The sequence below is a fragment of the Limanda limanda genome, chromosome 14 (assembly GCF_963576545.1).
Source record: "Limanda limanda chromosome 14, fLimLim1.1, whole genome shotgun sequence".
Classification (NCBI taxonomy): Eukaryota; Metazoa; Chordata; class Actinopteri; order Pleuronectiformes; family Pleuronectidae; genus Limanda; species Limanda limanda.
In genome coordinates this window covers 14,161,871-14,179,147 of record NC_083649.1, presented here as the reverse complement: position 1 = coordinate 14,179,147, position 17,277 = coordinate 14,161,871, and the positions used below count along the sequence as shown (strand labels likewise).

General features: G+C 41.3%; 1 protein-coding gene across 2 annotated transcripts in view; it reads right to left on the bottom strand.

Annotated features, from left to right (window-relative positions):
- cadm2a (cell adhesion molecule 2a) overlaps nt 1-17,277 on the bottom strand; it is a 202,813-nt gene that overhangs the window by 12,100 nt on the left and 173,436 nt on the right. For both annotated transcript variants that reach the window (XM_061085272.1, XM_061085273.1), the window contains 4 exons: nt 7,989-8,150; nt 7,554-7,644; nt 7,274-7,452; nt 4,411-4,524 (listed from right to left, as the gene is read on the bottom strand). In XM_061085272.1, coding sequence (XP_060941255.1) covers nt 4,411-4,524; nt 7,274-7,452; nt 7,554-7,644; nt 7,989-8,150 — 546 coding nt within the window. The remainder of the gene's footprint in view (nt 1-4,410; nt 4,525-7,273; nt 7,453-7,553; nt 7,645-7,988; nt 8,151-17,277) is intronic.

Sequence of the window (17,277 nt, the reverse complement as noted above, 5' to 3'; positions counted from 1 at the left end):
AAGAAAACAACTCATTGCAGTGAACAGAATGAAAAAGTGTGGGCAGTTGTTTTTCAGCTCCCTGTCCAATTTGCACTTGTCATGCAAATAGTGTTTCTCTCAGTGTTGGATTCTCTGGGTTGTTATCTTGTTGATGAATTTGAGGCTATTTTTAACTTACCTGAAGACAAGTGAAAAACACAAAAAACAAAACAATTATTGCACCGAGACCTCAATGTTTTCAAAAATGTTTCACGTTTTCCCTCTCAAGAAAATAGAATGGTACCGATGCACTACTTTTTATGTAACACTGTAGAAAGCTCAGTTCAATTTGAACAAAGTTTGATTAGGAACCAATCATTAGCCTATTTTCAATTAAATTAAAGTGTCATATCCTATTTCTATTCAAATTTATATCATTCCAATTAACGTGAGGGTTATTTCAGCCCTGTCTGTTTGTTTTAAAGCAAAATAACGCAAAAACCTGGCACAGATTTGAATCTGGTGCTGATTTAGTGAAATTAGAGCTGGTTTCAGTAATGTGACTGTTCATCTTCGCTGGAGGTAAAAAATCGTTAGCCGGTTTTCAATTATCAAAGAAAAGTTTCATACTTTTATTTGATTTTAATTTACATAAGGGTTATTTTAGACTGAATCGATATAATGTCCTTGGGCCTTGTGGTAGTTCAGTCTTATATTTCTCTTGGAGAAACAATGTAGTCTACAGTTTCACCTTGTTTTCCGACTGGCCTGTGGTAGTCATGGTAACAGGTCTTACTGAGATCAAATCCCAAAAGAGCTCACTTTTGACTGAAAAAGCACAATATCAGAGGGGCTCTATTAAGTCTAATATCTTGACACTGTGGGAGACTTAGGAACCAAAGAAAAACAACAGTAAAAACTTAGTTCAGAGGTACAGAGCTTAATTTGATCAATGGTTTCAGAGAATGACACTAAATACAAGTTGATATTCAAAGCTTTAAAATCACTAGTATATAAATTTGCTATATTGCTAATTTAATAATCACCTCCTTGTATCTTCTCTGCAAAAACAATTGTTTTCTTGTTGGAGGCAAATGAGGAAAGATTCAACTGATCTGCAGACCACAAATCAGAGGGCTGCACCCGAGCTCATCAGGTGTTTAATCTGAATACATGCTCCATAGTGCTGAACCTACAGAGTGCATTTCTTCTGCAAGACAACTTCATTAAAGGGACAAAACATCACAGGGCTGTTGCAGCTCCACAGTTGTTTGCTTTCATCCAGAGCCTACAAAAAGACCTGGTAATAAATCAAGCAGACACGTGAAAGCAGATAGTGTAGCTTCCTGTGACTGGGGACGCAGTGAAGGAGTCGGATATTTAGATTCCCCGAAGATACACTGAGACGCTCGGCTCCTCTCGTGTCTCTGCGTTCCACAAACAGACATCTAAGAGGAACTGATGAGGAATATCCAACGTGTGGAAGCCTCTTATTTAAGGAGGTCTTCAGAGAGATGTGAGGTTAGGAGAGACAAGGGGAGGGGGAGTGAAGAGTCCTGATGTCAGGAATGTGGACTCTTTGTTATTTCTCTTGTTTTTTACGTCCTCGTTTTTCTGCTGTGGGATTTTTCTCCCCATTTTTTCGCTGATCCTGACTACATGCGATACTAGTTGGGTGACGCTTCACTCATTTCCTATCAATTCTCCCACACCCCTGAGCTCATGACCACAAAGACTTTGGCCAGTGTAAAACCACGTTTAACCAGTAAGAATTCCGTCAACCTCTCTGTCTTTTGTTTTTAGAAAAATCTTGTTACCTTGCCGGTCTGCCTGAAACTAACCTCTGTCTTTTACCTGTGCTTCAAATCACCTACTTGCATTTTTACCAAAGCCTGCGATGCTCGGTCAGCTTCCTGTACCACACATTCATGAGATAGGATGATTTATTCAACTGGATTTGAGGATTTGACTGTTTGAAATTTGTTCGGTGTCAGGATCCAGGACTATCAGACCAATTTCTGTGTTAATTTAGTCGGTCAAAGAATTGAACTATTTTAAATGATATTTGTGGAAGCGTGAAAGGGTCGGGTCAGAACTTAACCCGCAGCAGCTGCAGGAGGCGCTCTCCACATGTCTGTGTGACTCATAGAGGCCTTACTCTCAAATCTCAACAACCAAAGGACTTTAAAGATAGCAATTTAGAGGAAGTGGCAATGATGAGAGGAAATTATTCTGAATGAATGCTCGTTTGGAGCATCATGAAGTTGAGTGGAAAAGAGAGAGGCAGCAAAAAACAACGTTTACTCAACTACTTCTATATGAGGAGAGAAGAAACACAAATGACGGTACTCAGGAGTACTTTAAAATACAGATAACTTAGAAAAAAGAGGACAAATTTGTCAGTTGAATCGCTCTCCTTGTCTCTAGGTATAGGTATATGCAAGTGTGCCACTTTGTCACACTGAGGCTTCCTAAATGGACTGAAGGTAATTGGAATATTTAAGCATTTTCTCTCCAGCTGCTGAGGAAACTCTTTTCTCACTACATTATGAAAGTAAAGCTCGTATAAATTATGTAAAATCTCATAATGACTACATTGACCGTGAATAAATGTTTAACAGAAATCCTTTGGAGATAAAGGTTAATAAGCCAGAGCAGCTACACCTTCTGAGTGGTTTTGTGATATTCATTCCATTCACTACCACTTATTGCAGTTTAAGTGATGGCCAAACATTCTTTTCCAGCCATGCGCTCCAGCTCCGTGCTTCTCCCAGTTGGATATGCCTCCATAGAGAGGCATTTTGGTTAGATGCCCAAACCACTCTATTTTAAATACAAACTGGCTCCTGTAAACGCAGACCCAGTTGAATTGGACATGCTGGAATACTTCCAGTGGAGGGCATCTTCATCTGATTCTCAAAGCAACTTAACTAGCTAGCATTGGGGAGTCAGCCAGGACAACCAAATAATACTGAGAATTTACCTGGCACCTCATGAATACGGTTGGAAGTTTCCTATCAGAAGTAAGAGCAAAGCTTCCCCTAACTCCACTGTGCTAACTGGTGCTTTGATGAAAAGCTTTCCCACAAATGGTGAAACCAGAAAATGGGCTTTGTGTGGATGCCATTAGTGATGCAGGGTGATGATGGAAAATTATTTTACACAGCATATCAGTGATTTTAAAGCTTGAATCCATAACCAGAACTCTTGGCAATTCCTTATCCTCTGCGGCAGTAAAAATGGCTTGAAATGTGGGTTATCCTTTGCAATTTATGCTTCTTTATCATCTTCAGCTTTACTATGGATGACATCCTATAATTCATATACATATACAATACAGGACAATGCTGAAAGGATTATGACATCATCATTCATTCTAATCACAAACAGGTAACGAAAAAATGGTAATTACTCAGTCGTAGCAGTAAAACATTAATTACTTGGCTCCTATTTTGTCTCTATAGACCGTATATAAACTTGTACGACATAAGTGGAGCCGAATCACCTTGATCCCCCCGGTGACTAGCTGCAAAAAATTCAAAGTACAGGTCAAATAAATTTGCTCAAAGGTTTGTTTTAGTTAGTTTTTATCCCAACCATTCAAGCTTAAAAATAAGTTAAAAATTAGTTATTTGTTGCTATAAACTAAGGGGTGGTGGCAGCGTGATTGACAGCTGAGACTAAAATGCGTGTATCAGCAGCACCTTGAAGCTGCAAGGCCATCCCCCGATCGCTCATGGCGTCCTGATCCGTAATCAGGATATTGAAGCTTTGTTTCTAGATGGCGGAATGAAGTGGAGATGTGTCGTGCATCTTCTATGGTTAGTTCTCTCAAGAGGAGCGGTTTAAGTCTCCTTTAGGTCTTCTTTTAAAACCTCCAAGATCCTCTGTCACAGCATTGTCATGATGAAACTTCTCCAGAGGCCAGACATTTTGAGTTGGACATGACATTTGCGTCTCTGAGGTTTCAGGGCACAGAAGTACTGAAAGCTTTGAAATGCCAAGGGGACGGTGGATGGAGCATTTGCACAGCGAGACTCGTTTTGAATACAATGACCCAGAGTGTGTCACAGAGTAAATTCTTCCTATTTTCTGATGCAAAAAAACCAACATTGAACTTGCAAATCAATGTCTCGAAATCTTATCGAACACACACAGTTTACGTTAACAGTCCTAGAGGGAGAGAAAGATTTACAAACAGGTAGACAAATGCAGTATAAGAAGACAGGGCAGAACTTTGCACTAGGAAGGGAGCTATATTTGGTCCATATTTTTTCAGTTGTCAGATTCTCTACTTTCCCGAGTGTCCACATGAGTCATGTACGCTGAAGGTTGAAGCAGTGAAGTAGAGAGAGACGTCGAAAGACAGAGAAATGAAAGCGAGAGTGAAGTTGGAATATATAGGAGCATGCTGAGGAGGTCGTCGAGACGCGAGGGGCTGTACTGTACCTCTGTTGCCAATGACTGTGGGGTCTGAGGCGTAGGTGCCTAATAGTTCAGTAGTATCTGGAGGGATGGGATGTAGGGGGGGAGTGGTGGATTGAGGCGAGGTGGTGGGGGCGTCTGGTGGAGGGGACAGACAGACACATGTACACAAAAATAATACAAGAACAAACACAACAAATAAAAAATGAATTTTCATGGCGGCAGGTAGATCCTTCAAAAGAGCAACACAAAGTGGTCACAGGCAAAACATTTTTAAGTGATGGAAAACAAATAAGAACAAAACATTCTCGGACCTCTGCAAATAATCCATGTTTGCAAAGGGTGATTTCAGAAATCCGTAGCAGTGACATCACTATCTTGCTCTGTTTTTGACTTCTCATTCCAGGATATCGGTAAAAGTGTTTCAACCGAGGCAGCGGTTCTCACCGTCCCATGTTACAGCAACGGGGAAAATGTGGCTTAAACATAGTGTAACCAAGTTAATGAGGTTACACTACCATCTCGGTTCTTGTGTTTTTGCCACTCTGCATTTAAAGTGAGCTAGGGGCTTTTAATTGGCTGAGGTACTCTTTCTGCGGCCCAGCTGTCCTGCACATCTCTGTGACATTTCAGGCTTAGTGTGAATCACTATGCAGCTAAGTGCATGTCTTTGCTTAAAAAAAAGAAAAAAAAGGGGGAAGAGAGAAAATGTCTCCTCTTTGGAGGGAAACCATTAAAAGGTATCTTCCAAGAATTATGGTAGCAATTGTGAAAGGCTAAAAGGTGTGCTAATCACTAATGAAGGGTAGGAACAGACCGGGTGCCATTTCAAAAGAACAAGTAATGAATCTGGATGGGACCCTTTGACCCTCAAGTACCCAGGGGCCTTTTCTTGTTGCATAGACTTTGTCGGTTTAATAACAATAAGGCCATAATGTGCTCTGGTTATTCTTGTTGTCCCATTCCGCTGGCATTTGAAGGAGCTGCTCGGTGCACACAGACACATGTGGGACAAGCACACTGATTAAACTTCTCCCAAAGTACCGCAATAAGGTAAGTGGGGGGTTAATTATAAGTTCAAAACCTTAAGGTTTAAGGGGAGCTAATAGGCCTCTTAGAGTGGAACAATTAATTATTAAAACGATGTTAATCAATATGCTGCTATTGCCTTCTTAAATATGATTTCACGTTTCCCTCCTCAGTGCTGACCAGTTTTCTGGGTATAAGTGGAAATAGCAGTACAACAATAATTTATTTAAATATCTCAGCAACAGGGCGGTAAACATTGGCATAACTGCATATATTTGATTGGCTTGAAAAAGACCCGTGATCATAAAAAGCAAACAATGAAGTTTATATCTTTCGATTTGCCTTGTTAGAGTATGGGATGAGTCATAAAATCAAAAATCGTTTGGCAGCAACACTGGAGAAAACTGTTGTATAACATAGGAATTTTACCACGACCTTGCTTTGATGTACCCATTTTAATTTGAATCAACCCACACCACTGCACACTTCTAGCTGAAGATCAAGTTGCATGCTATTAAAATACCTTTCATTTGGAAGATTTAAATATATTTATATGACATTTAGAGTGTTTTATAAATGGATGTATAACAGCATGTCATGATGTGCGTTTCTCGTTGGAGAAATTGATCACCTATATGCATTATCTTCTACTATAATCGACAGTCTAATTGGCCAGTGTACAAACTTTTGAACTTAAGGAATGTGGACAGCAGAGCCACACATTGTTCGTTTATACTTCCTGTATCCGGAGGCCGCAAGGGTCAACATCTTGTGCCCACGTCCATGAGGGTCCATGAGGACTGTCTACACTCAGCCCATTTGTTATGTTGTTTAGCAATTAACAATACGTGTTTCCAAGGTTCACCTCATGTTGCTGCAGAACCAACCAGTGAAAACCTCGGCTGCTTCCTCCTACTGCTCCTCATCTGGTTATTAGTTTAATCCCATCAAGGATATTCCAGAACGTATTCGAAATCACTTTAGCTCTGGCAAAGCATGTCTGCACCTGAGAGGTCTCTCATGTTTTCCATTAGATTAGGTCCCTGTTTAAATGGGAGAGCTAATGAAACACCCCCTAGGCGCCTGTAATAATAACAATGATTTCTATATATTTTATTGATCCACTTGGGCGTCCAGTCGTATGGTCTCTAAAGTCAAAACACGACCTGCCTTTTTGTCCCTTGTCACACACGGTCTAAGCTCCTATTACAGAGGGAGCATAGATGTGTCACCCCCCCCCCCCTTAAAGCATTATTACTTAAAGCCAAGAGACAAATGGCAGTGTAGAAACTGAAGAGGGGGAGAGCGATCTGTTTCCCCCCGACAGCGAGTCCCTTTATCCTCCACCTTCTCTGGCGTTACTAGGAATTACTTATCCGTCCTGGTGACATTCCTGACAACACAGCACTAAATTCTGCCTCCCTCACACAATTCCCTTCCAGTGTGTGTGTGTGTGTGTGTGTGTGTGTGTGTGTGTGTGTGTGTTTGGAGGATCTGGGACGCAGGTTTATTTAAGGAAAGGCGTTGGTGGCAATTGTGTCACCTGAGGCCCATATTCTCCGTGTGAGAGATGGTACCGCTAATCAGTCTCAGCACTGATATAGTATGCAGATCAGGAAGTATTTTAAAACTGGCTTTTCCAATGGAGTTTTCTGCCTGTGCCTGTGAGTTCCATAGTTTCCTCTATTTATATATATGTAAACATTTTTGCATCCAAGGCGACCTCTTGCAGTATTTTCTCTGCTGCACATCCTTCATCTGTCGGTGGTGTTGAATAACTGAAGAAGAGTTTCTCTCTTCATCTTGAACATCACATGAGGCATGGCTACCCACGAATCAGCTTTTCCTCTTTACTCACCATAGACGTAGAGGACATATTCAGCACGGCTGTTCCCGAGGTGGTTGGCGGCCTCGCAGCGGTAGGTGCCATTGTCTGTCTTGTTGAGTGAGGTAAAGGTGAGCTCCCTCCCCTCTACAATCATCCTGTCCAGGTCAGGAATTTCACCCCCGTCTTTTGTCCACGTCACAGGATCTGGCCTGGGAGGTGAGAGGATGTGAAAGAGAGATGAGGACATTGATTTGTCTGAAGCGCTACAGAATAGCCTGACATCAACTCATATAGATGTGGAGGGACTTACGAAGGGTTTCCATTGGACACGCACTCCAACTTCAAGTACTGACCCTCCTGAGTAACTGTAAGGGAGGGGTGGATATCCACACGAGGAGGATCTAGGACAGACAGACGTGGCTTAAAGTCAGGGTGGAGGATATTGAGACCCATGATCACCTGGATATCTAACTATAGTATTTCAAAATAAAATTGAAACAATGACATATTATAATAAAATATTACCATCTTGATATTATATGCATGTTAATGTATAGTTACAATGTAAATAATGGAAACAGTGACAGAAAAAAAAATGGAATAATTGAAATATAAACACTGTGACAAATGCGGTTCTTATTAGGTTTAATGGAAGCTAACAAAATGCAGCAAACATTCATTTTTCTTCTTCACTCAAAGTGAGTCCACTCCATGTGTGTAAGTGTATGTGTGCATGTACACTCACAGTGGACCTCCAGTACTTCAGTGGCCTGCTGCGGTGTCTGTGTGAGTGCCACGTGGTCCACTTTGCAGGTGTAGGCCACTCCATCGTCCTTTCTGTCCACGTACATCTGGAGAGAGCTCCGTACTGTAAATGTCTTCCCACTTGCATTCACCTCTTTGGCACCTTTGGAGAAAAGGGCATAATGTCACAGATGTATCACATTTATCCTGCAAATGGTGGTAACGTGATGCTCCTGTGATTGAAATCACTTCAGCCCTGCTTTACACCGAAAAGCCAGATTCCACCCGGGTCTTCTGTCTATCCATCCATATAGATGAAATGCACCAAGTAGCTGAATGGAATTTTTTAAGTTTCTTTTATATCTTTATCATACCCAACCGTAAAAAATATTACGTTAGAATATTGTATGATTCCTTAGCTGATGTTTCTCTCCTGACAAATACTAAACGAAATCACTGCTGTCTGTTTGACTCAGCACACACTTGTATCACACGTCTCCCTTGATGCTGCTGTGGTACATCGACATGTCCAGTTTTGGTGAGAGCTCTGAAAAACCCAATTTGCTCACCTCCTGGTTGGGACTCTTTAAATGTGATTTACACTGGAGGCTTTTTAAGCACCTCTGGCCTCACCTCCCATCTCTGCCAGTGCCTGTCGCTTCCCGGGCTGTGCTGCTCCCACGCAAATATCTAAATCTCTCCAAACACTTAACTGCACTTCAGTTCTCCCTCCAATCCTTTCTATTTCCAGCCTCGCTGGGACAAAAAAACATTACAAGGGGCCAATCACACATTTGGCAATAACTTCAATCAGCCTTGTAGCAAAGTATCATTATGCTCAATCCTCTCCATCTGTGCAATCTGCTTTCAGGGCACTCCCTGAAACACCTGCCTTGTAATCCAAACCAAACAGCTGATCCACCTCTCCATGCCCATCAACAGCCCAATCATTGCCAAAGCAGTGGAGAACTCCTGCTACCCAGCTTCCTCAAATTATCTACCTGATGTCCTGAAATTTGGCAGACTCCGCCGTTACCCTTTTAGCTTCATTTACCTCCCCAATGATACAAGCCTGAGATAAGCCAAATGTATTAGATTCAAGTGGAACGACCAGCCCTCTTGACACCAATATTTCAACCAGCACACGGGTGCCCTTGAAAAGTTATTGGCTGGAAATAAATCATCATGCCTGATAGCACTGACACCTTGTAGGTAGAGGCCCTTCTCACTGGAAGGTTACTGAGTCAACTCCTGCATCAATGACTTATTCTGTCCCCGTCAAACTGTCCTTGTGCCCGGCGCTGTACTCAGTCACAGCGCCCTGTGCGACATCAACAAGTTCCACCAAAACACAGAAGGACTCTCCAGTACTAGACTAAGATCTCTCCTGAGAGCACCCTGCTGATATATTGTGAATTCTTGCTTTTCAATAAGTTTTTAGTAGTTGAGGCAGAATGAATGGGAAACTTTAATGTCTCTGGAGTGATGCCGCACATATTCACAGCTGAATAATTCAGGAACTGTCGCCGTGTTGAGGTAACAGATGACATTTAACGACTTCAGATGAATCATAAAGGCTATTTCATCCTCAATGTTAGACACTTATACGGAAACCGACGGAGCCTCCTGTCCACTACTTTTGCACATCTTCTAAAAGCTTACGGATGCAGCGGAAAACGAGGAAACAAAGAAGTGCCACTGAAGATTGTAAGTGGGTGTTGGGGAAGGGGTCGGGGGGGTTGTCAGTGTATCCAATAGCTCAAGCAAGATGACTGTAAGTCACGAGGAAGACATTTTACTAATGCCAGCACTTTTTTAGGAAAGATGATGCAATTTGGGAAGAAACTACTGGCATCTAACTTACCGGGAACACTGAAGAAAACTCGGGACTCAGTGCTGCCCTCTAGTGAATATATTGCTTAACAGCCACGCCAACGTAAAGGATGCATCGAGGTATGTGGGCAGTGACTGTTACATTGTATGACACTGACGTATGTCTTTTGTATGTAATGTTCCATTAACCTCAAAACCTGTTAAATATGCATCTAATCTCCTCTTACAGGCTGGAAACTCAGATCTAAGTCTGTCTTCCCGGACAACTCACCAACGCCACATTTGTTTTCTTCCACTGGCTGGTTTTGGGTGTGGTTGGTTTCATGCCAGCAGGTATTTCAAACCATATCAAGCCTGTTCATCCACCCTCCTACAAATCACTTGTGTAATGTTATTCAGCCGTCCGGGCTCATCTCTGAATTCACGTGTTGCCCTGGTTTCTAAAAATCCTACCATCTCTCTATCATGGTGGCCACTGTTGTTTGAATCTCTTATGGGGACTGTGTACGCTCCATATCCTTCTTGCCTCTGTGCTCATCTGCTCCACTTTCTAAGCTTCCCACCCCACTGTCTCCTCTCCCTCTCCATCCTGCCAATCAAGTATTCCGCTCAGTCACTTTCCCCCAACTGAGGCAATGAGCCGGCCTCCCCTGGAGATGAATGAGTGACAGGTCTGCAGTGCTAGTAACATCCATCCACACTGCAGGAGGGAGGGAAAATGGCTGAATTTCTGCACATAAAGAGAAATTGCCGGAGACAAAAGAAGAGTGAGAAAGAGTTCAGAGCAGAGAAGCAGAGGAGAATGAATTTATAATATCACAGACTGCTTTAGCAGTTGCAAAAGTTCTGCTAACATCTCTGCTATTTATACTGTGTTTCCATACTCTGTCTCTTCTTGAGTCTTTTCGTCTTTTACAGTCCAATTTGTCTTCTTCAGTCTATCTGGGGCTCTAGAAGCTCTCTTCTCCAGACATAGTGTCTTAAAAGTCACCAGTAGGCTGATTCTTCCTATTGTGTGTTTCTCCTCTTAATCTTTTTGTATTATTGTTGAGGTTAGATTTGGGGTCAATGATTGTCTGATTCTTTCTAACTGGCACCAAAGAAAGGGTTAATCATGCACAGACATAACATAACCCCATTTCAAAAAGGTTAAGCAACTTTTTTGAACAAAAAGCTTTTTTCAAATTTTCAAGAGGATTAGAACTTTTTAATATATTAATTCAAGGAGTCATAATGCTTTTGTCCGAATAATCTGAATGAATCATCATGAGTTTTACAACTTAATTGTGGCTGATCGGTTCAAAACCAAATTTAAGGAAGTAGGCACGCAGTGAAGCCGCTCTATCAAGTAACCTGAAGTCCTGCCTTCACTTAAACTCCCCAAAAACGTCCCTAGTTTTTATTGTATGCTAGATTACGTGCAAATGGTGTCTCCTGCACTGTGTGTGTACACGTGTACTTGAGTTTGTGTGCATGATTGTGTGTTAGAGCAGTTATAATTGGTCTATAAATATCTTATTGCATTTTAAGCACAGCTGAAAGGAGCAGATGACATCGAGCTGCCATTAAAACTCGGACTTGTCAATCATACTCATCTGGCAAGTTTTATACCACACACGTGCACACACACGCAAATACATTACTCATAACAGAAAAGCAGTCACTCTGTTATGATGATATATTTTTTTATGTCGGAAGACAAAAAAAAAAAAGAGGAGGCTGGAGGACTGTATGACATCTGGAAATCTAGTCATTTGGCAGAAGGTAAATGCGAAGATTCAAACAAAACTCAACATTTATCTTGACAAAAAAAATCTTAAATAGGGACACATTTTCTTTTACTTGTATGTGATTTCCGATAAAACACTAAAATCCAGGATGGAGGCAACATTACATTACAAACATTATCATCAGATTTTAATAAGACTTTCAAAAACTGCTTGTAGTCTCTTTATGATATTTTCTTTTGACTAATAAGCAAACTAAAAATGCATCTCTAAGCTCTTGGTTCATTATACAATATGAACAGAAGACCTGTAGCCAGCAGCAGTGTGTTTTATCCAGAACTGCCATCTCACATTTGACTGTTATCACATCTCTCGTCTCTCTTGCACAGATTTCGCTGCCTTCACACCGCTGCAGCACCTGTCAGAATTCATTGTCAGAATGTCTGTTTTTAGAGAAATGTGGAGCAGTTTTTGGGGATGATTTTGATTTGGACAGAAACCCAGCTACTAAATGAAAGAGAGGAACAGTATGAAGGTTTGTCACATTATTAGGTTCTGCATACACCAGACCTTGCTCCAAATGGATGTTAGCAATAGAAGGAAAGGACAAATACACAACTTATTTTTAATTACATACTCACAATTAGTAAAAACTGACACTCTGCAGTGTTACCATGGTATAGATATAATAATAATCTACATGATTTAATAACCATCTACATTTAAACTGTTTATTTTATTCTTACTCTTTATTCTTACTAATAGTCAACTGTAAACCATGTGTTTATTCTTAATGCCATATTCACCTGTGGTGCCTTTAACCTAAGAAAAAAGCCTGGCAGTGTTTGACTGCGACTGCGGCACACTGTTCTGTGGGAGTCTGCTCCGGGCTCTGCATCGTTGGTGTGAGCCAAGAGAGTGCCTTGGAGGATTAGAAATGGAAATGACAGGCGTAGAACTGTGAGAATTTGACCCTTTTATGCCATTTCACAGGAGAGCGGGAAAACCCAGAAAAGCGGAGGACTGCCGGGGCGGGGAAGGATTGTCAACATTCCCAAAGAGAGCTGACTAATCCTGGCAGCGGGGGTCTAAGGGCTGAGTCAACTTCCCTGAACTGCATCCTGTCAGAGATTTAAAACAATTTGCTCAAACAGGAACAATGTAAATGTGTGTGTGGGTTAGAGTGAGGATAATTCAAATGTATTGCAGTATAAAACACGAGGTAAACGGTAAGATTTAGGATGCAAAAGAGAAAAAAGACGAGTACCTCAACTGTGGGCTGTCCTTTGCCTGTCAGATGAGCTGCATAGCAAGAGATGTGACTACACTTAAAACCGAGAATACTAATACACGGCAGGCTCCTGCTGCAGTGAGGGGGAGAGAAGGGATATAATGTCCTTGAGCAGCCTCTCACTTGATGGCAGCCTGAAGCTTTCCCAGCTTGTGTGACCTGTCTTAGCACCGTGACTCTGTGCTTAACTGATGGCTGACTACGACCAGGGAGCACTTTTAAATGTTCGGAGACTTTCTATCAGCGCCTGGCAGAACCGTATCATAATGTCCTTTCTGACATGAAACTCCCTAAGCATTCGCACAAGTGTCTGCTGTGGATTCATGATTCATGGTTTTCCACTCCAAAAGGAGAGGGTCTGCTCCGTCTCGGTGTCTTGGCATTTGAAAGCGGACAGGTGCTCCACCTCCAGGATGTTGCTCTTAATGGACATAGACAGTGGGTGTAGCAATCTGATCTGCTCTTCTTTTTCACCACAGTGTCTAAGTCGAAGGCTGTTAACCTGATCACACAATGTTATGCTGCCAGAGACCAAGGATAAGTCAGATTCCCTTATGCACTGAGAATATTTGAACAGGGTCATTTAAGTTTAAAGAAATAACAGAAAGTAGAGGCTTTTCATGAGCTATTTATGATCGAGGTATTTCTGCTCTGTATTCTAGCTATCAGGTGGATGAAGAGTTAGACTAAAAGGTAAAAGATTTAACTTAAAGCTGTGATGCTGTGCAGAGATAACCTTTCCTACCTATCAGCTATGTACCATACCATACCTCAAATATCATACCCTACCTAACCTACCATACACCAACTTCCACTATACCTATACCCCCATTCCATACCATACTCTTTTGTACTTTACCCTTACCTACCTTACTCTACCCTAGGATACAATACATCCTTCTCTACCCTACCCTAACAAATTCTAGCCTAACCTACAAGACCTTAACTTCCACAACCAACCAACTATACCCTTACCTAGACTACCACACCATAACCTTGGATACCCCACCCTGCCATACCTGATCCATACTCTTTTATACCATACCATACCATAATTCCTACCTTACTATTCCTTAAAATACCATACCCTACCTACATTGTCATACTCTTCACTACCCCCCATAACAAAACCCTGCCACCTCCAATTATACCATAACTTACTCTACCCTACTATACCATACCATAAGTTATATAGTACCTACAGATTAACCCATATTTCATCTCAGGCAAGTGATTGGTTTGAGATGCATGAAATGGCTTTTGTGTATGTGCTGCTTATGTATACAGAATACAGAGGTTGAATATGCGTTTGTGTGTGTTTGTGTGTGCGAATGACTTGAGCATCTTTTATTCATGTCACTGTGACTAGCAGGAGCCATCTTGAAATTACATCTTAAATGGTCATTGATCCACTCCCCCCTATGGGAGGTGAATAGTATAACTGCAGTCCCAACACACTACTTTTTAAGTAGAGTGCAAGTTTGTTTGGCACTGTTGAAATGACTGAAAACGTATTTTCCTTCAAACTCGAAACTTGTTTTTAAACCCTGAACTTGTTTTAGTGTTCAGACAGACAATAGCAGTCTCATGAAATGTCAACATCATCTTGTCTGAAATGACTTCCAGGAGCTATCGCCTCTTCGCTCTCCTCAATAGCTGCTTCCAGAGTAAACCTTGCAGGATAGTCAAGGACAATAACCCTTAAATTAGGAATTAGTCAGCACTATTCCAAGAGGTTGTTCAGTAACAGTGAATGGGCTCACTCGAGTGATAGAGCATTGGAAAGTCAGCAGACAACCACCTATATAGAACACGGTTTGCTGGGATAGTTCCTTGTCCTTGACTAACAACTTTGACAACAGAATAGAGATGTGACTGAAAGCAAATCTGAATCAAATATCTGTATTTTTTCCCTTAAGCCCACTCGGAATAGAGCTATCACATAACATGATGAAGCAATAACCTCTACAGTTTAGGTCAGTGAGTATGATAAGACTAGTCAGATAGCGAACATCCCCTCCCTTATTTGAAATAAATATTAATTTCATCTATGCCTAGCTTGCTCTCCGCACAGTTCCCTCTGGTTCAGTGGTGTGTAAACAAGTGCTACATGTGGTGATATTGGCACAGGCCTCTCCGGGTTACTGTGTGTAACTGAGATAGAAATATATCATTACTGGGTGGGGACTGAGGGGATCGGAGGGACAAAGAGACTGAGAAATAAGAATATTGGATTTCGTTCCACACACACAAGCTTATGTCCTTACATGCAGCCTGTCTGCTCAATCTGTCTGTTTTGCTCTATCCGACACAAACACACACGCGCTCACACACGCACACACACTTAGCACAGGGTGCCGCATGTGAATGGGTGATGGACTGCTCCAGTGGCTCTGCTGGTAATATAATCTTCTCTATTCCCATAGATCCCACACCAATATGTCACAATTGTCATTTAGTCCCAGCATGGTCACCCGCAATCAGATGGCTTTTCACACTGAACACACCCCGATCCTGTCAGAATGATGAACACTTCAAGGGCGCTCACATGCACCTTTGCATACATACATACATACATATATATATATAAATATATATATATATATATATATATATATATTGTGTATCCACATGTTTTGCCCCTTTGTGTTTGTTTACTCTCATGTTTATTTATTTAATCTTTTTTAGATGGAGACAGTCCGACTGAGGGAGAGTGGCTCGCTGGGCTTGTTATGTTTTCCATGGTATGATACTATACAAAAACATGCAGACACACACAAAAAACACACACAAACGCACACACACACAGGGCTTGTAACCACAAGAAAGTGGAGTAATTAGTTGCTGAACTAAGTAGAACTAAATGTGTGTATGTGAGTGACAGTATAGACTTTGTCTGAATGACAATTGTCCAGAATGTGTTGCTAAGCAGTGAAGTGTTAATGAAAAACTGACAGCTGCTTGTCAGACAAGAATAGGTATTTATTAAGGAATCCAAATTCCTCTCAACTTTGCAATCAACAACCTTTGTGGTAATTATACTGCTTATACTTTTATATAGTAGCTCTATGGGTATAGTGCAAAGATGATGGTGACAATGTAACCACTGTTTATTGATTTATTAGATATGGCCTTCCAAGAGGTTGAAATCAGTTTTCGAATTTGTCTTCACTCCGTCCAAAGTCTCTGAGTGAGAATAACACGGCTCGATGAGAATATGAGGAAGTCTGTGTAAATGTGATGACGTTGATTCAATATCATCTCCCAGCTACAGTTAATGAAACTGAGAGATAACCATGATATCTGCTTAAAACTGCAAGGGGAGACCAGCATCGATCTGAGCTTATCTGTTTGCTCATCTGGACCCTGGGAAACCCGGCACGTGAGATAAAGCAGCCTGATCTGTCTGCTCTGGAGCTCAGGTAGAAAGGCTGTAGTGGCAGGAGCTGAGGGAGCTTTTCAGTGAATTCAGTGAGAGCTGAAACTCACCTCCCATCGACGAGTCCAACAGCAGATCTGCCAGGAATCTCCTCATCTGACATTTGAATGAAGTCTTGAGGTTTGGCTTTCTGTTCTAGGAACACTTTGCCAAGATTTATTTTACAAAGCTAAATATTGATTCATTTTTTTAATGTCCAATCTATATCTAATAACATTCACCACTTCATGTATATAATACATATGTAGATGAACGTGCACCTATAATAATAGCTTCAACAATGTCAAGTGTGCAGTACAGAATACATTCACACACGAGGACAAACCTGAACACTCAATTCATTCCGGGCTACAGCACTACAACCTTGTCACAGTGAATAATATCGTCACATAAAATTGTACAAGGCCCAAATTAAAGAGGTTGTGTGCCAAGTTGAGGAGAGAATTATAACATCTGACCTTAATGAGAAGCATGTCCTCTTGAGACTACCTCCACTTGGAGCCACCAAGGATATCTCTTACTACCTGTTCGCTCTCCGTGGTAAATTAAAAGAATGTCCCGGCTAAGCCTCCAGTTGCCTTACAGGGAGCTTTTCTCTCTCTCTCTTTCTCAGCTGGGCCGATGGGAAACGCAATAATCACCCGTTGAGACACAATGAGCCGGTAATGAAAAATACTCACTGTGCTAATTAGTGTATATTCTGCTCCTATTCGTTTAATCTTCCTCAGAAGGGCAACAGGAGGAAATATTAAGTGTTGGGACATTATACTATAATAGAAATACAACATTTGGTGATTAGTTAGATTGTAAAAAGGGAAACAAACAAACCCTAACAGCAGGTGAGAGGGAGAGCTACGACCAAAGGTAATTGAACGATTTCTATTATGATTATAATTATATTCCTATTATTTTACATGAAAATGTGATAAGGGTTGTGGGGAGTAACAAGTGTTTTGCTTTATTTTGTCAGTGTCAATCAGCATAAGAAGAGGGAGATTAT